This window comes from Grammomys surdaster, unplaced genomic scaffold (assembly GCF_004785775.1).
Source record: "Grammomys surdaster isolate TR1022 unplaced genomic scaffold, NIH_TR_1.0 126176, whole genome shotgun sequence".
Lineage (NCBI taxonomy): Eukaryota > Metazoa > Chordata > Mammalia > Rodentia > Muridae > Grammomys > Grammomys surdaster.
Window position 1 is genome coordinate 7,674,181 of NW_021620983.1, and position 20,536 is coordinate 7,694,716.

The 20,536-nt window shown below is 36.7% G+C and overlaps 1 protein-coding gene across 5 annotated transcripts in view; it reads right to left on the reverse strand.

Moving 5' to 3' along the window:
- Positions 1-2,178: 2,178 nt before the first annotated feature.
- Positions 2,179-20,536, reverse strand: part of LOC114612559 (solute carrier organic anion transporter family member 1B2-like) — a 53,628-nt gene continuing 35,270 nt past the window's right edge. For all 5 annotated transcript variants that reach the window (XM_028757518.1, XM_028757514.1, XM_028757516.1 and 2 more), the window contains 7 exons: positions 18,423-18,587; positions 17,118-17,313; positions 16,096-16,267; positions 12,096-12,277; positions 8,635-8,699; positions 5,483-5,600; positions 2,179-3,418 (listed from right to left, as the gene is read on the reverse strand). In XM_028757518.1, the coding sequence (XP_028613351.1) occupies positions 3,202-3,418; positions 5,483-5,600; positions 8,635-8,699; positions 12,096-12,277; positions 16,096-16,267; positions 17,118-17,313; positions 18,423-18,587 (1,115 nt within the window). In that variant the 3' untranslated portion in view covers positions 2,179-3,201. The remainder of the gene's footprint in view (positions 3,419-5,482; positions 5,601-8,634; positions 8,700-12,095; positions 12,278-16,095; positions 16,268-17,117; positions 17,314-18,422; positions 18,588-20,536) is intronic.

Below are 20,536 nucleotides of genomic sequence, written 5' to 3' on the forward strand. Positions count from 1 at the left end.
CCAGGACAAGATGTTTCCTTTTTACCCACGCTGGTATGCATGTGGCCCCCCTTTGTGTTTTTTGTATATAATGGTAGTTATAATGGTAGTTTTTTTGAGTTGTGATAATAGTACTTGCTTTTATGCTGTATGTTGGAATGTTTCTATATTTTCCTTTGCTATGATTGCCTGAATGCCTCATTATGTTCCTTGGCCTGTGGAAGCTCCTTCAGCTATGACGTTATTTGGGCCTAGGAGGGATTTTGACATAGAGATGGCCCAATTAGGTTGCCAATGGAAATATTCTAGCTTGTGTGTTACTTCTATTTCATATCAAAATATAAGTCATGCTGCTAATCTTTCTAAGAAAATTTCCGAGTGTCTTTCAGGAAATTGGTCTGTGGAATTGTATAAGAAGATGAGAGAATTTCTCAAGTTGACTGTTCATATTAATTCAATTACAGTGGATGTCTCCCTGGCCTCCGGACTGACTGAATGGATACATCAAGCAATGTCCCACCTTAAAGAATGGGCGGGTTTGGGGTTTTAGCCTTGTGCCTATTACTGATCAATGGCTTTGCCTGTTGGTGTATGTGCAAAAGGAGAAAGCAACACAGCAGAGAACGGGCCTTGATAGTGCAGACATTTGCAGCCATGGAGATGGGACAATCTCCTCAAGTGTGGCTCGGCATGCTAGAGAAGTAGTCAGAGACGGGTAAGAATCCTTGGATGTGTTACCAACCTAAGACAGGGATCAAACTAGAGCTGTTTGACTCCCGATGACTGGTAAGGAGCATTGTCGCAAGGGGCAACCTAAGACAGGCATTCTCTCTGCCAAAATTAAATAAAAGGGGGAAGCGGTTTGTGGTGGCCATTCCAAAATGGTGCCTGAGGCTAACACCTGACTTACTCATATGCCCCTGAAGAAGCCACGCCCACAGACAATATTGCACAGGCTCACTGCTATGCATAGTCAGGCCACCTGCTACGTAATGCAACATCAGATCTTGCCATACCTACTGTCTTATCACATGCCAACGTGGCAGGCTCTGATTGGAGAAGGCAGAGGGATTTATGGGCAGTGGAGGAGAGGCTCGGGGGCTTTTTTGAAGAATGTAAGGGTTCCTGAATAAACTGTGTTGGGAAGAAGAACTCCGTGTCCCTCATTCTCTGTCTGCTGGTCGGATCGGGGAGCGACATCTATCCTCTCATAAACACCATTAAAAAATCGGGAGTGGCAATTCGGTCCAAAAGAAACCGCAAGGCTCTGACAGTCTGCCTGAGTCCACAGAAGTGGCAAGAAGCTGCCAGTATGTCACAAGAAGTTCATTAGTGCATTTCTTTCTATGAAGTCAGCAAAGAAGGCAAGGGGAACCAATGCCACAATGTTGTGAGTGAAGACCAGCATCAGTAACGCCCAAGGAAGATGAGCAAAGAGCAGCAAGGTGAACCAATACCACAAACCATTATTCACCATCTGGTTACATTTACAGATTTTCCAAACATTTCATGTCCTTTCAAGTGTCCACTCTAGCAAAGCATCATGTGCCCCTTTCCAAGCAGCTTCTGGAAAAACATCATTTATCTGTTCTCTGGAAAACTACCTCCCATGTGACTGCTTCAGCAAAATCATTCTTTTACATGCCTGTTCAGCAAAACATGCTCTCCTAAGACAGTTTAAAGAAAAACATCACAATTGAGTCTCCAAAGAAACCAAAAATTTCCATTTCAATCATCTGTCAAAAACTTCTGTCACCCGAGGGATTATTTGCTAAAGAACTTAATTCAGATGATGCCAAAGATATTTTGAATCAGAATGTCTAGTGTAGGAATGTGCTTTCCATACATGTGTAATTTTGAGTATTCATATGCATATGTGTGTGAGAGTTTGATTAAAAATTATTCCCCATGCCTAATATATTCAGACATTTGCTCTCCAGTTATGGGCACTGTGCTGGAAATTTTAGGTGGTAGAGTCTTCCTGGAGGAAGAATTTAATTGGGTGGGAAATTTGAAGTTTTATAGTCTTGCCCAGTTCTTTTTCACTATGTTTCTGCTTCCAGTTATGGATGAAAGGCGATCAGATACTCTCCTGCTCTTATCACCTTGTCTTCTGTAGATACTGACATGTCTTTCCAAGCAGGGTGGACCCTATATGTATAAAACTGCAAGCCAAAATAAATAACTTTGTTCTCTGAGTTACTTTTTTTGGCAGGGTATTTTATTATAGCAACAGATAAGTATTTTAATAGGCTATTTTAATGGAAACAAAATAGTTTAACATGTGACAATAAAAAAGTTCAACTTTTACCATCCACTATACTAAATCTGATCTCACTAGAAAATACAATATCCAAAGATATTTCCTCCCATTCACTCTATATTAATTTCATATATATATATATATATATATATATATATATATATATATACATATATAATGTATTTCTATATATCTCACATCCAAAACAAAAACAGTTGTGATGTTGAATGCTGATATCCTCTAACACCCACTATCTGCCACACAATTATCTCAGAGAACTGATAAGTGGAGTGAAGGCTTATTTATTGAGTAGTCTTAGCTTTCTTCAGTCAACATGGGTTTTCCAATTTATTTGCATAGCTGTTAAAATGCATTCTAATGTATGTTTTCTGATAATTATAGCTTGTAATTTCCTAAATTGTTCTGTTGTATTCTCAATGTTTTGTACAGTATGCGCAAAGAAGATGTATGTGTCATTAAACACAATTTTAAATTAATAATTATGCAGAATATAAGACAAAAAATGGATACCAGAAGATGCCACATCATGAAGCCATCCATCATAGAAACTTCAAGCATGAATAGCACCATGGAAATTTTGATTTTTGAAGATGTTATTTTAAAGAAACCAATTTTTCATGTTTCTTTTCCCTTTTGTCCACCCTAGCCTCCTTCTTATTCTATTGAGTAATAAATGCTTAAGTGAATATAAGTTGTTCTATTGTAAAGTAACCAACTTTCATTCAGTAATTTTTTACAGATGATATATATTCCAATCTAGCTTCAAATGCACAGCTATACTCTAACAAGGATGCTCTTGTTTCTTTTGATTTGTAGCTTGTTTTGTTGTAAATGCATAGAATTTTTGATTATCCATCATATGTAAAGTGTGAAAATCTTCAGTGAAAGGACCAGGTTGGTGTTTGAGAACACAGCAACAGATGTGTCTTTCTCTTTCTTTAAAGAGGTGTTTCACTGTTTTGTTCATCAGAAGGTACACAATAGTATCCATTTTTATTTCCAGATCCTGGATTGTTTTCATCTGTGACTTTTCTTCCATTTTGCAATATATTGTTATCATTTGTTTTGGATTTTTTCTTCATAACATAAATTAATACAACATATAAAAAAAGTGCTGGAGTTTTTAAAGATGTGTTTAAGCCCAAGTAGATAATTCTAGAAAAAAGGAGGGACAAATATTATTTTATATTTTGTAGTACAGCTTTTAGCACATATCTTGAGTATACAAACCTAAAAGGTTTTTTTAAGTGAACTTATATTTTAAAAATATCAAACATTATGCATTGGACCATAAAGTGTTTGAAATTATTTCTCAAGAACTGGCAACACACAGTGATTGAATTCTGGCTAGCTTTTTAGCATTCTAATGGAGAAAGGAATACTTAGATCGTTTCCCCCAAGTCATCCAATTACATGCAATAAAAGAAGAAAGCACAAACAAGTACATAAGGTGTTCACAGTCCATATACCTAGGTCCATTAATACTGAGCCTCAAACGTATTACTATTGAAAGCCGACCTCCCCTTGTGCTTTATAACAAGGTGATTAGTTGTAGTAGTTCCTCTGCCATTATATTTACATCTAATTTTCATGGGAAAAAAAACAAAACAGAAGTCACACTAAAAGGAAATAAAAACAAAATTCATGCTTTGAAGATAATGAAGAGTCTTCAAACCCAGTCATGGATATGTCAGGGTATTAAGATTATCAGAATCTGGACATGACATTAACAAATACCCTACTGTCCACAGTAATTCTAACTCCACCAAGGCAACACCACCACCATCATTATTACCACCACCATTACCATTACCATCACCAACAACAACAACAACAGGCAAAAAAGGACCATGACATCAACAAGACTGTTACATAACAACCAAGACAACAATACCAGCATGACACCAACACCAGTGGTAAGGAATTGTAACAACAACTCTCATTTGTGGTTGGTGGTGAAAATGGTTGGGAAGACAACTAACTGTAGCATACAACCTAGAATAAAAACAGATAGACTGTCCTCCCACCTGTACCATTTTCCATCATTCTTCTGCAATGGAAGCCTCTGTGGTTCTCCCTCCTTGTCATGATGACTTGAATTTTATTCTTTGTGGGAGCTAGATAGATCTAGAAAACTTCCTTGTGACTGCATCATTAGCTCCAGTTTCTTCTTCTATTTTGTATTTTCCCTTTGAGTGTTGCTTAAAATAATTTTTGTTATAGAGAGATTTAAAAGTACTCTAATATTTTCTGTTATAGTTTTAAGGGCTTGAGTCATGATCCAAAGATATTTGGACTTCCCAAAGAGTTTTTTAAAAATTTACTTGGAAGCCAGACCATGGTGGTGCTTGCCTTTAACCCCAGCACTTGAGAGGCAGAGGCAGGTGGATTTCTGTGAGGTCAAAGTCAGCCTGGTTTACAGAGACAGCCGCAGGACAGCCAAGTGTACACAGAGAAAGCCTGTCTCAAAAACCACCAAAAGATAATCTATCATCAATATTATATGATTTTTAATTAATCAATATTTAAATTTACAACAAAGTGTCTTCTAAATAATATCACTTCCATGTGTTATTTCAAATTATCATTCATTTGTCTTCTGTCCTCATGAACAGAACACGAAGTTTCCTCCTTTTACTACATTATAACCAGACACTCAGTTGGCCATCATGTCCTGCTTCAGAAACCAGAGACAATAATATTTTAGAATTTGTAGAGATTTTATAGAAAAAATTATAATTGAGCAAAAAGTCTATCTCTTTTGGCCTTAGTTGTTTGACATTGGACAATTTATCATCCTTGAGTCTTCATGTTTTTGCATTCAATGTAAAATTATACACATAAATTTACTTTTTTTTCTTCTAGTCTTAAAATGAGATTATCTGATACATTTCTGAGTATAAAATAAGGATTCATTAAAGCCACATTAATTATCAATTTATTGTTTTGTTGAAAATAATCTATATGGGGCCAAAGAGATTGCTGACAGATCAAGAACACTGACTACTCTTGCAGAGAACCTGGGTTCTGACCTCAGCACTCACATAGTGACTCTTACCCATGTGTAAATCATGTTCTAGAGAATCGAATTTCATGTGATCTCTATGGGAACTACACACATATGGAGCACACACATACATGTAGATAAATGCACTCACATACATTTAAAAATTATAAAAAGATAAAATCAATTAATGAAGTACATTTATAATAACTTACCCAAATAGTCTGGAGTTATATAGCCTACACGCCCCATGTGCTCCACAGCTGGTAACAGACCACTTAATACACGTTCTGTCAATCAATGCTCCATAATAGATTGGAGCTAGAATTCCTCCTACAACATGAGAAGTAAAGCATTTGAAATAAACCTATGTGTTATATCATATTGATACACAGTGAAGAATGAGAATCTGAAAACTTTCTAGGACAATGCTTTGGTTTCTGTTTGAATATATGTAAGAGTTATATCAATAGATTTTTTCCAAGGTTGTACCATCTATGGATGTGTAATGTCATACACATCTTCTGTCTATCTCTATCCCTTGCAGACATAATGAACATGGAATTCTACATGCTTGTAAGCAATGTTCTTATAATAAAAACTAGTTAAAATCTATTTAGTGACATGTCCATGTGCCAGGATTTTTTTTTTAATTCACCAGAAGGTTTTGGAATAATTGGAGTAGATTTGTAGCTTTGGGATAAGTGAACAAAAGGACTTATCACAATCCCATACAGGCAGAAGTTTGTTCAAGTATTTAAGCCAACTAAAAACGGGCTAGAGAGATGAATCAATGGTTTATAGTGCTTGCTGCTCTTGAAAGCACCAGAGTGTGGGTCATAGCATCTATATCAAGAAGTTCACTGCCTGTAATTTCAGTTCTGTGGAATCTGATTCTCTCTTCTGGGAATGTGTACAGAAAATCATGCATGCACACTTACACATAAATAAAAGTTACTATCAAAATAAGTACAATTAAAATGTTAAAAGGTTTTAAAAAAAGGAAATCTAAAAGTGGAACTTTTACACCAGAACTCTCTTCCCAGACAAGCTGTGGTCCATCCTCACCTTCACCATGGAATGGTGGCTGCTGGGTTCAGAATAGCTCCTCTTTTTGGTGTCATCTGACTCCATGACTCACCATTTTCTTTCCACTGATTTTGTACTTGTATAAATATCTTTTGAAGTGTTCTAAGCAGTTCAGCTTTAGGGCCTTGTAAACATTGTTTTTGTGTTCTGATTGCATGGTCTTAGTTGTCAGCCTACCCTTCAGCAGTGGGTCTTTTGAATAGTGTGTAAAAGTACAATGCAGGACTTCTCTAGAGTTCATGAATAGTGTAGAGAAGCAACTGTTTCTTGGTTCTGTTTCAATAAATTCTGAGATTGACTTGATTCTTAAACTGACAAAAGATTGGAGGATTATGTTAGTAGAGGTCTCATTCAGGAGCAATTTGGTTCAAATTCTGACTTATTTTGATGAACAAATTTCACCTTTAAAATTTTACTGAGTTTATTTTTTAAAAATTAGTGTTTTCTTTTCTACATATCTGTTTTAACTAAATTTTATATGTGTGTTTGTCCCTGGTTGTGAGTGCAGAGAGTATCAATCCACTGGGATTCAAGAGCAGGTAGTTTCAAGCCATTTGAGATAATGTTAGGAATGGAACCTTGAACCTTATAAGACCATTATATGCTGTCAGTCATAGAGCTACCACTCCAGCCTCCTAATCCCATTGTCTGAGAGCAAGTAGTTGACAATGGACAGATAATGGAGGCCAATGTATCTGTAAAGGACTAATCTGAGGAAAAGAGTTAGAATATTCATATTTCAAAAAATTGTGGCCATCACTTAAGAAATGAAAAATATATATCAACAGTATACATTTTCTGTGTGATGTTACTGGTATGACAAAAGAAATTAAATATTTTAGGCAAGATACTCAGCCTTGGTGATTACTAGGATTTACTGTTTCAGTAAATTATTTTCCAAGTAACTTCCTCAGTAATACACTGAGAGATATTTCACAGTGTTCAGTCACATCGTGTTGAAGACAGTTGCTTTGAATTAGAAGTTTGGTGCGTAGTATATGTTTCCCCTATAGAAACATTTAGGTTTCATGAGGCCATGGATCTTAACTATGATGGCAAATTCCTTATCTTTATTATTTTATGATGCTAGATGAATTTCTTTTATTCTTTGAGTTTCTCCTTTGACAATCAGGAAGCTTACTAAGTACAGTGTACATCAGTTTTGGAAGCAGGCAGATATGTGGAGTTTCATTTGGGTTTTGGAGGTAGAGGGCTTCTGGTATATACAGAACCTTCCATCCTAGAGATAAACAGTCCAGAGACGCCCTCCTTCTCCTACTCCTCTTCTTCTCTTCATGCTCCTCACCTCTTCTCTCATTCCTATAATTTTTCTTTTTCCCTTTGAATATCCAAGGATCTGTCTTCTATACACATAATGAACAATTTCTTCCCCATTGTTGTCAGTGAAGGCTATGTTTCTTAGCTTGTAAAGATCCCTAGGATAGACCTCCAACTCCCTTGCTGATCTTTAAAATCTTTTCATCAGTGCTTGCCTCTGATTAGCTTTCTGCCCTATCCCTAGGTAAGTAATATTACTTTTTTCTATTTCTAAACATATAAGCTTTTAATGTATATAAATCCTACAGATGTTATGTGAGCAGTTGTGAAAGAAGCAACAGACATTTAGGAGTAAATGGTTCTAAGGGAGGGAGATACGTCCCTTAATCTCTATCAGTTATGTCCTCTGAATATTTAGAAACTTGAGACTTAGGAACCTAATCTTGACATAAAATCACAACTTCTTGAGTTTTCTTTTAATTAAAATGTTATCTTCATACAAGGTGATAGATTCTAGGCATGAGTTCTCGTTCCCTTTCACATGCTTAATTGCTGATAAAGGCTCTGGAGCCTCCAGCACCAAACAGTAGGAAACCAGCCTGTCAGCCTCTGGTTTTGTTCTGGACAGTATCAAACTGGCCAAATTCCCAACATTCTCAACACTCAAGAGGCATTATCTAGAAATGCTATGTATGGAGATGGACCTTTGCTCTGCCAGACTGAAAGAATCACCTCTCATTGCAATGAAAAGGAACAGCTGATCTTTGTGACATAACTTATATAACAAACAAGACAATTCCTATGACTTGCCTCAATGTTGCAGTTAACTATCAAATTCTCTTTCATGTCACTGTGTCTTGTATTTCCTAATCCTTTCATTTGCTACAAGTAGAAATAATTCTTAAAACTTTAAACTTTCCTTAGAATCAAAACATATTCATGTTCTGCTTTTAAACTTGGCATAAATATTTGTTTCCTGAATTTGATTTGTTTACCATACCTAGTGTTCGTATAACCAGTGAATGGAAACCCATTGCAAGTGATTTCAATTCAGGTTGGACACACCTGCAATAAGATAAAAGCAAAAAATAACACTTTAACACGTAAATGTGTTCAAAATAGTAAGTTAAGTTTAAACTTAAAATGTTTGCTGATGTTATTTTTCTTCATGGTTGGGAGAAAACCATCATGGGAATAACCAACATGACCAACATGTTACAAAGGTATCATTCACAGCTTGAGAAGAGACAAGATGCTGAATAATAAGGATTCACCATGTATGATTTCAAGAGAATCCAGAAAGTTGAAACTATTTAGCCCAGGCTGGACCTGAACTTCAAGCAATGCTGAGCCTACAGATGTGAGTTACCAAGCTTGGCTACATTTTGTGTGTTATTCAGTAAATAAGCTGTCTACGTGCTTTACGATGTCAACAAAGACATTGGTCTCATGTGGCTCATTCTACCAGGGTCATGACAAAAGACCACATGCTTCTATCTAGGTATAGGTCTCAACATACATCCTGCTTCCTTACAGCTATGACTGTTGTTAACCGAGAAGTCTAATAACTTTGAAGATAAAGTTTCACTGTAACCAGAAAAGTCAAGAAATTTATGCATTCTGGACTTCCATGTATGTAACTGTTATGTTAAAGTTAGAGAACATGTTATCAACTTGGTTAGTAATGCACTCATTCAGGGCTGGAGAACTGGCATGGCACTAAGACTCCTTGTTTCTGTGAATAACCACCTTTCAGTTCCCAGCACCCACACTGGACAGCACCCAACCTCTAGTAACTTTAACTAAGGAGATGAAACCCTCTATTCTGGCCTCTTCAGTTACATGGGCTCACCCAGGCATACTCATACATACAAACGTACACATACAGAAACAAAACATAACTTAAATCTTCCAAAAAGATATTTGTAAAAATAAACACATTCTTCTATCTAAAAAGAATTATAAAACGTATTTATGGAATATGTTTATGGAATAAATATGGAATTATTTTGATCTTTCTGAAATTTATTGAGCTGGAACTACCCTTCTATAAAAATCTCATCCATATTGATGAGAATGAAATTATGTGAAAAAAATGGGTGGATGGAATATTACTCCTGCTTTAATACTTTTCCCAAAATACTAAAATGATGGTATATTTTATATCACCTAAAACTACTGGATGTTTATTTGTTCAGAGAATTAAGTAGATATTGTCATGCAGCAAATTGGAAGAAACCACTTCACCTCTGCTGACAAGAGCTCATGCTTTGTGAGGATCCATATGTACTAGCACTTAGAACTTCAGTTTTCTTGACATGTGACTGATCTTTATTCCTTGCAGGAAAGATACCTGTTACTAGGGACTTTAAACCATGCTCCAGAATGCTGGTTGCTCCCACTCAACCTCAGGGATTATGAAGACTAAGACAGGAAGATCACTTGAGTGGTATAGTGTACAACCAGTCTGGGGAACATAGTGAAACCTGTCTCAAAAATAAATGAAAAAAAAATAGATAAATGAAGTTTTCAAGGGACCTTATACAATTAAACAGAGAATAAGTAAACAATGTATAATGAAAATTTAAAACATTAAAAATTTAAAAAATTAAAACATTATGGGAGGGCTAGGAGACAGCAAATGCAGAATGGTTGGTGAAGGATTCTGTTAGCTCAGCAAGGGGCAGAAGGCTGTGTTTATAATTCTAGAAAATAGGTCTTTTGTTTTCCATTTTGTTTCCTTCATTTTGTAAGTAAGATGAAGGAAATCAGCAGGAAGTAGAACTTGACTTGGTCACTGAAATCTTTATCAAACCTCAGACTTATCAAGCGGGATTTGGAGAAGGAAGAGATGATATTTTTTTCACTGCTTGAGTCCTTGTACCTCAGTGATGCTGTTGTTTATAGGGTAGATTTGGGTTTTGTTCTAGAAACACTACATGTAACTGAGTTTTGTAATCCATGTGCATTTTCATCCCAGGAGAGTGCTTAGCTTACATGGGAATTGGGAGGGCTTGTTGACAGGACTAATGCTTGCTTCAAAGTGGGCTGGACACCTCCGACAACTTTTAGGAAGGAAAGCTGTGGCAGAATGCTGTGCATAGAAAGCCACACACATATGTAGACATAGACAGCCCCATTCATAGTCATGGACACTCACCCCTAGCCACAGCCTTGTACTCTAGCTGCTTGCCCACTCACCAGTGTGCTTACTTGAGTGTGCATTGGTGAATGCATTATAGTATTGTGCACTTATCAGTAAGTAAAATTCCTACCTCACTTCTGAGATGGAGTACTTCAATTTAGTGTACATGCTACGGAATAAATAAATAAATAAATAAATAATTCCAAGAAGCTAGACTTGTTTCCTAACTTATTTAATTTCTTACAAATATCTGCTTGATGTAATAAATTAAATCTAAACTAATCCTCCATTATATTCTTTCATGAAAATGGGTCCTACATTGTTTGAAGGGATAACTTTTAACTGACACCTGTGAACCCCAATAAGACATGTAGCTCAGTCATGTGATGCTAGGCTTATTATCTGTGAAAGATGAAGTTCTCTTTATTTTCTGGTTGATCCACATCACTGGAATTTAAATTTTAAAAGTTCTGAAACCTTTCTTGGCCATTTGAGATTAATATTTTGTTCATCTTAAGTCTATCAATTCTGAGGTGATTTAGTTCATCTTAGTGAATCTTTCATAAATGAGAAATGCTATCCTTATAAATAGACAGCATTAATTATTTAATGGAACTAGCTGACTGTGGGAAACACCTTAATGTAATATTTGATGAGAATAGAATTTAAACAAGTGTAGATGCTAATTAAATATCTATCCTCATTTAAATGACAATTAAAACCTTTTTTTTCTCTTGGCCTTTGGGGACTTTTAATCAATATGGAGTTCAAAAGTATAAAGAGATATTAGCCCAGGTTATCATACTCACATAAATACATCTTTGAAAGTCAACATTCAAATGTTACATATTTTTAGTTTTAAATCTGACTGTGGGTGAATTAGTCAAATGGAGATGCTAGGACCTGTGTGCTTCCCTGGCCACCCATTGGACTTGTCCCACCATCTTCCCAGCACTCCCAGTCAATCAACTATGTCTCCTTTCAAAACACTTTAGCTTTTGGTGGTTTTAGGGTTTAATGCAATAGACAATAGAAGTCAGTAAATATATTCAGCATTGAATATACATGACTAATAAAGATATCTTAACAATTTATACTCAGGATGGGGAGAAGTCATCTGTGTTCCCATTTGTGATCTGAGAGATGACCAGCAGATCCTTGAAAGTTCAAAGGTGGATGACCTGCCTTCCACAGTGGAGGTAGAAGGAGATTGAAGACTGATTCCAGAGATAATTATCTGACTTCTATATGGTCATACACTTATGATTCTCACAGAGAAATGCACATACATGTACATAGAAAAAAAGTATACTCACTTCATCAGAATCAACATAAAAGAAGTGCTTCCCATTGCAGTGAAAAAAGACAAAATTACTTGAAAAATTATATAAAAGTGGTACTTGGTTTTGCATTTGTCTCTTGGGCATTCACCCAAATGTGCTGAGTGGTTTCCATGCAAGAAACCAGAGTCGTTGATACAACTGCAGTCATAAAATTCCTAAAAGACAGTTTTTGAAATGTTATAGAATGTGTTTGCAAAACATGAAAGTGATATAAATATATTCCATTATATTTTTAAACGGCTCTTCCATTCTAGCAAAAGTGTTTACTGTTTTTAAAACTTCTAATAGCATCAATTTTTAATTATTGAAATATAAAACTTTTGTCTGTATTTATTTCTGGCCAAGAAAATTAAATTTGCAAATTCCTAATTCATTTCAATTTCACTATTATAAAATAATTGAATAAATTACTCTCTGAAAGTATTCATAGGTTCTTCACTCAACAAGTTCTTTTTCATAATTGTCTTCTAACATTTTCTTTCTATATTAGTTTTGCATCCTTATTTACTTAAAAATTCCTGCCTGGCTCAGCCACATTCCTTTAAGAAAACTAGTCCAGGAAATGAAAGCATCTGTCAGTTTGACAGCAAGCAACATCTGAAATGAGAACCAGCTATATAAATGAGTTGAGTCACACAACGTGTAGTGGAAAGAATGATCATGCCAAGTGTGGTAGTGCACACCTTTAATTCCAGTACTTAAGAAGATGAGGCAGAAGGATCCTGAGTTCACAGACAGACCACTTATAGAGATCCTGTCTCAAAAGCATAAAACAATAACTGTTTGTATACCCAATGTTTGGATTAGGAAAAAGTAAACAATGATATTTCCCAGCTATGTGAAATATTGAATAGATTAGTGGTATATGCAACACCATAAGTAATTTCTATGCTTTGGAGTCAAGTGACTAAGGGTTACTCACAGGTCACAAGGAAAAGTGTGTTCTCAATCAAAGAGAAGAAATCATGGCATGGCGTATTATAGTCATATGTGAAAAAGATGCTAGATTATCGGAATAAAGAGCTAGCTTTGGGGAGGTCGGGAACTGACATTCGAAAATTGAACAGTCAGAAAAGCATGAAGTCAGGACTGTTCCTTGAAGAGCCAAATGTTCAGAGTTAAAATCATAAAAGTCAATAAAGATTGTAAGTCTTGTCTATATGATGATTTAAGATTTATATTTATATAGGTATAATGCAATTCCCATCAAAATTACAACTCAATTCTTCACAGACATAGATAGAGAGAGTAATTCTCAGTTTTATCTGGAATAACAAAAAGCCCAGGATGACAAAAACCATTCTCAACCAAAAAACAACTTCTCGAAGAAATCACCATCCCTAATCTCAAGCTCTACTACAGAGCATTAGTGATAAAACCCCAAACTGCTTGGTATTGGTACAGAGACGGCAAGTAAACCAATGAAATAGAATTGAAGACCCAAAAATGAACCCACACACCTTTGGTCACTTGATCTTTGACAAAGGAGCCAAAACCATCCAGTGGAAAAAAGATAGCATTTTCAACAAATGGTGCTGGTTCAACTGGAGGTGAGCATATAGAAGAATGCAAATTGACCATTCTTATCTCCTTGTACAAAGCTCAAGAATAAGTGTATCAAGGGCTTCCACATAAAACCAGATACACTGAATTTAATAAGGGAAAGAGGAAAAGAACCTCAGACACATTGGTACATGGGAAAGTTTCCTGAACAGAACACCAATGACTTATGTTCTAAAGTCAACAATTGACAAATGTGACCTAATAAAATTGCAAAGCTTCTGTAATTCAAAGAACACTGTCAATAGGATAAAATAGCAACTCACAGATTGGGAAAAGATCTTTACCAATCCTACATCCAAGAAAGTGCTAAAATCCAAAACATACAAAGAACTCAAGGAGGTAGAATCCAGAGAACCAAATAACCCTATTAAAAATGGGGTCTGAGCTAAACAGAGAATTCTCAACTGAGGAATCTCAAATGGCTGAGAAGCACTTAAAGAAATGTTCAACATCCTTAGTCATCAAGGAAATGCAAATCAAAACAACACTGAGGTTCCACCTCACACCAGTCAGAATGGCCAAGGTAAAAAACTCAGGTGACAGCACATGCTGTCAAAGATGTGGAAAAAGAGGAATACTCCTCCATTTCTGATGGGATTGCAAGCTGGTATAGCCACTCTGAAAATCAGTCTGGTTGTTCCTTAGAAAATTGGAACAAGTTCTACCTGAGCACCCATCTGTACCACTCCTGGGCATATGCCCAAAAGATGCTCCATCATATAACAAGGACACATGCTCCACTGTGTTTATAACAGCCTTGTTTGTAATAGCCAGAAGCTGGAAAGAACCCAGATGTCCCTCAACAGAGGAATGGATACAGAAAATATGATACAATTACACAGTGGAGTACTACTCAGCTATTAACAGACTTGAAAATATCATCCTGAGTGAGGTAACCCAGTGACAAACCACACACATTGTATGTACTTACTGATTAGTGGATACTAGCCAAAAAGAAGCACAGAATACTCAAGATACAACTCACAGACCATATGAAATCGAAGAAGAAAGAAGACCACAACAAAGTGTGGGTGTTATAGATTGACTAAGAAAGGAGAAGAAAATGATCTTGTGAGGTAGAAGGAGGGATCTGAGGGAGATGAGAGGAGGAGGGAAAGGGGAGGCAGTTCAGATATGATAGGAGATTGGGGAGATGTATGGAGAGTCAGGAATTTGAAATAGTGGGTAACAGTGAGAAATGGGAACTTAGAGTAGCTACTAGAAAGTTCCAGATGCCAAGGATCCAAGAAGTTTCTAGAATGGGGGACATTAGTCGAAATACCCAGCAAGGAGGAGACAGAACCTGTAGAGACCATATTCAGCAGATAGACATGGACCCTGGTTGAGGCATGGGGACATCTACACAACTAAAAAATAGTAATCCAGAATTCTATCAAAAGGATGTGCAGGGATAAATAGTGGAGCAGAGACTAAAAGAAAGAGCATTCAGAGACTGCCCCACCTAGGAATCCATCCCATCTGAAGATACCAAACTCAGACACTACTGCTGATGTCAAGAAGTGCTTGCTGACAGGACCATGGTAAAGCTGTCCTCTGAGAGCCTCTGCCAGAGTCTAAACAATACAGATGTGGGTGCAGCCAAACACAGGACTAAGCAGGGCCCACAATGGAGAAGTTAGGGCAAGAACTGAAGGAGTTGAAGGGATCTGCAACCCCATAGGAAGAAAAATAATATCAACCAACCTGAAACCCCAAGCTCCCAGGGACTAAATTATCAACGAAAATGTACATATTGAGGGATCCATGGGTCCAGCTGGATATGTAGCAGAGGATTGCCTTATTGGGCATCACTGAGAGGGGAGCTCCTTGGTCTTGTCAAGACTAGATGACCCAAGGTAGGGGAATGGTAGGATGCTGAAGCAGGAGTCTGTGGGAAGGTGGGGAGAACCCTTATAGAGGCAGGGGGTAGGGATAAGGGTGTTTATTGAGGGGAAACTGGGAAGGGGGATAACATTTGAAATGTCAATAAATAAAATAACCAATAAAAATGAAAAAAGAAATTTAAAAAACCCTAAAATCGATTTATCTTTAGTTTCTGAAGTATAAAGTATTTATCAGTTATGACAGATGCTTATATCATAAAAGGAATTTTCAAAATCCTAACTACATCCAGGTTTCGAATGGCAATATTCGAACTCTTGAAAATGAAAAATTGGAAGTGAAGTAACCTCAAAATAGAATTCAAGGAACAGAAAAATCTGATGGTTCCAAGCAGGATTTCATGTGAAGAATTGCTAACCTCCCATTGTTAACAAATATGAATCATATAGGAACCTATTTTGGATCTTTGACTGGAGACCTTAGTTCTATAAAGATGTGATGAGTAAGTGTGAAATTTAATGTGAAATTATGAGCAAGGAGAGGTAAGAAAATGAAAACTGATACTCACCATATTATTCAGGTTCTTATCACCACGAAATGACTTGCATCCCGCCAGACAAGGTGAAATGTAAGTCACTCCATTTTCCCCACAGACGGGTTCCCATTGATTTTTATCACAACTGCAGTCTGAGTTGCAATGAGAAAGTGGTACATCTATGTGAGAGTCCACTGGGTTCATTCTGGAGATATATGGTAGATAGACACACAGCAAAGAAAGACAGACATGGAGGTAGAAATTAGGATGGAATGAAGGGACGGGGAGGAAAGGGGAGAAGAGGGAAAAAAAGGGAAAAGAAGAAAAATCAGAAAACTTGGCTACTAGAGAGAACTGATTAGAGATCTCTGCATGTTACTGGTGTGAGAGCCTTGTGAAATTTCTAGCTACAGCTAGGAGATGATAAGGGGTCTGCTCAACCTTAGGAAGCTGAAGAGCAAGGAATCTTTCTGTTGTGTGGTAAGAATAGAAAAGGAAAAGTACATTACACCTGGGTTATTAGGATGTCTAATTACAACGGTGAGTAGCAGGGTCAGTTCACAGAGAATGAAAATCATGTTTGGAGTGAAGAACTGGCCTCTTGCACAGGTGTTTGTTTACATGAATGCTAGAAAAAGCTTGTTCAGCCATGACTAAGAAAGTTGCCTACACTCACAGCAGACTAAGAGATTTGGACACCAAAACTTCAATTTTAAGTCAGGACAGTCAGTGAGGTAATGTCCAGGCCTTGATGGTTATAAAAGCTGTATGTCTGTCCAGAGGGACAAAGGTATACACAACCTAGCTTCCACTGCACATTGTGAATACTCTGAAACTGACATGATCATCACCACCCAATTTTTCCTTAAAGGAGAAATAAAAACTGCTCTTGGGAGATCTTAAACAGTGATTTTTGGGGGGGGGGAATTTATAAATTGTGATCCTTTCTAACTGAACGTTTAGTAGAAACTGTTTTCAGCCTAGTGTTCTCTCACATAGGATTCTGATTGGAGTTAACACATCATTCATTCTGTTGATAAAATAATTATACAAACCCATCATAGGTCAAGGTTAGGCCAGCAAATGACTTGTTTTCACAGATTAGAGGAAAATACAACAGATTAAATGCATAGGCCACTGAGGAAGTGAAAAATGCAAACTTGGTGATTCCAGCCAGGGTCAATTTGAATTTTTTAATAATATATCCTCCTAAAAACATTCCAGTTGCCATAGTAGGTAAGGTTATAATTCCTGGAAATAAGAGAAAAACATTGTAATTAAGTAAGAAAGACTTCTCTGGTGTCTTTTCATATGAAATATGCTGTGTCTACATAAACCCTTCAATTCTGATGCTTCTAAACTAGAAATGAATGGCCGGAATGGAAATGGAAGACTATGCTCTATGTGGAAATGACAAAAATAATCTCTTATGAAAAAGAAATTCCTCTTTTTCTAGTAACAGATGTCAGACATTGCCTTTGAATAGATAAATTTTATGAGTGACATCTGTCCCCAGAAAATAATGACAATGTAACAACCATTCCAATCTAAAACCTTTTTTTAACATTTGGGATTATTTCATTTTTATTTATGTGTATGTATGTGTGTATCTGCATTGGTGGGGTGTATGTGGGTGCAGGTTTCCAGGGGACATCCTCTGAAGTACACCACCTGTCAGATCCAAAGGGATTTCTATTCGGCCAAGCTCCAAAGGTAATCCAAATAGACAGAAATAGTCTCAACCTAGATTATAGGAAGATTTCTGGTGATTAGATAAAAGCCTATATTTGTTAGAAACTTGCAGTTCCTCTCTACCAAAGGAACCATTTCCTTTATCACTGTCAGAAAGAACAAATGATGACCAGTTTGTCTATTAGCACACCAGAGCTCATGCTGGCCTCCTGGCTCCTTCTGCATCACAGGTAACTGTTCCATATTATCAAGTTCAAGCTTGCCTTAGCCTTTGTCACCTCCCCATAAACCCAACCTCACCTGTTGTTCTTCCTACATGTCCCTATTCCCCCTATCACCCTTCTATTTTGATATATTCTCACCCAACCCTTTGCTTCCTTTGTTTTCTTCTTCTTTTTTTAATGGTGACTCATTTCTCTCACTGTGTTTTCTCTATTCTTTATTCTCATCAATTTTTACCTCTCTCAAAGATAGCCCTGGCTTGATCCAGGCTGCTAGCTATATTGACCCTGCTTCTTTCTCTTTCTCCTCTGGATCCTTTAATGTGTGTCTGGTCATTCTGTCACTAATATCCACATTAAAAGCCTGTCTCTTAACCAAACCATGGAGCAGGCATGTCTTCAGTTTATACATCATCTGTGAAGCAAACACTAAACAATCTGTCTTACCTAACATAAAGTTGGCCTGGGATGCTGTCTGGCCGAACTGCTGCTCTATAAACTTGAACACGTAAGTAAAGGAGCCAATGAAGCTGCTGATTTGCAGAAATGTCAGTATCACGAATATAACATATATGTCGTTGGTAAGGATGATTTTCAGAGACTGTAGGAAGCCTTGAAATAAGAAGAGTGAAGAAAACATTGTAGTACAACTTAAAGTAGAAGATTAGGATGTTCCTTACATCCTAATTTTCTACTTATTATATGTATGAGTTTAAATTATATAAATACCTAGAACGGGCAGAGAGTGATTTGAAATCTTGCTATAAGTAGATTCATGAATATTTTTATTCAATTATTTCCATAATTACTTTGTGTATTTGGTCATTTGGGCTCATAACTATTTTTTTTCTTTTCTGTTTTGTTACTTGCTTTGTTCAGTGGATACTTGACAGTTCTTCCAAATCTTATTTTTCATACCTTTCAATCCATTTACCTGTTCACTCAGCAAATATTCAGTTTAAATCAGATACCAGGAAATATGCTGAAACTTGATACATGACTTCTATATGTGATGCTTTTCTATTTTTTAGCATTTAATAATGTGATTCTTATGTTAATTAAGCAGTTTGTTAATCAAATTTTTAAATAATTGATGACCACAGAATGAAGAACATTGATGATCAAAAATCATAAGCATGAATTTAATATGAGGATTTTTCTTAGAGTACAGCTTTTCTATAAAACACTGCCTCCAAAAAATATGTCAGCACTTAATCCATCTGCCTAAAGCATTGTTCCAGTAAATACAACTGAATTGAGTTACCTGCCTAAAATACTGCCCCAGTGAATACTGTGGCACTAAAGAAAAATACCTAAAACACTGCCTCACCAAACCTGGCAACACTGAAGCCAGGAAGCCGCTGAACACTGGAAGCCAGGAACACTGAAGCCACCTGCTTTAGGATAAAACACTAAAAAGCAAGTCACATTAACACAAGAACAGTAACAAATCATCTCTGCATTCCAAGTGTTGAGACTTGAGTTGTGTACACTATACCTGACTGGAAATTTCTTGAGATAAACATCAACAAGAAATTTTCTTGTCTATATGTGTTTGCATCCATGTATGTGGTTGTCCTTGGAGGTCAGAAAAGGGAATTGGATCCTCCAGACCTGGAGTTACAGAGAGTTATGAACCACCATGGAAGTTTCTGGAAGGTAAGTTAGGTCCTCTGCAAGGGCAGCAAGTGCTCTTATAATCACTGATCTATCTCTCCAGTGCCCTAACATGTTCTTTATAATGTCTATGTTAAGTTTCAAAACCTTGGTGTTCTAGAACCCTTTCCTAGTATGCAAAATGCTATGGGTTAAATCCCCATACCAAGAATAAAAACAAAACAATACCATGGTTTCTGGTATCTAAAAATTTATTGTTGAGGAACCAAGCAAACCCTGTTATTAGGCACTGCCCAGTTTCCACAGTAAAAAAGGAAACATTGATAAGTTATCATTTCATGGCCAAGATCAATATAATAACCTTGTTGAAAACTGAAATATCCTCAATTATAAATCAAAGAACATAGTTAGCTCCAGCACAGAAATGTCCTTGGGTTGGGATGGTCGAGTGAAGAAGGTAATCAAATGAAGAAATGAAAGAAGAGGAATGTCTTGGGCCACATTTGAGAACTTGTACTTTGATTCCAAAGTAAACCTGGAAAGGTTGTCAAAGGGTCATTGTTTTGTTGAAGTTACTTGTAGTGTTGATGTGACAAAGTACCTTGGCAAAATCAACTCAGGAAAGAAAGGATGTATTGTGGCTCTCAGTCTAAGGGCACACATCATCACTATTTGGAAGTCATAATAATGGCAGAGGTAGCTGGTCATACAGCATCCAGAGTCAAGAAGCAGAGAGGAATAAGTACTCAGCTTGATCTCTCTTTTTTAGTTAGTTAAAAAAAACACAGCAGATTGAATGGTGTTACCCACATTGGGTTGGGATCTTCCTTTTTCAGTTAACATAATGTCAACAATTTCTTACAGACATGCCCAAAGGCTTGCCTCCTGGGTGATTCTGGAGTCTATTAAATTGACAATAAACACAAACCGTCACAAATTATTGA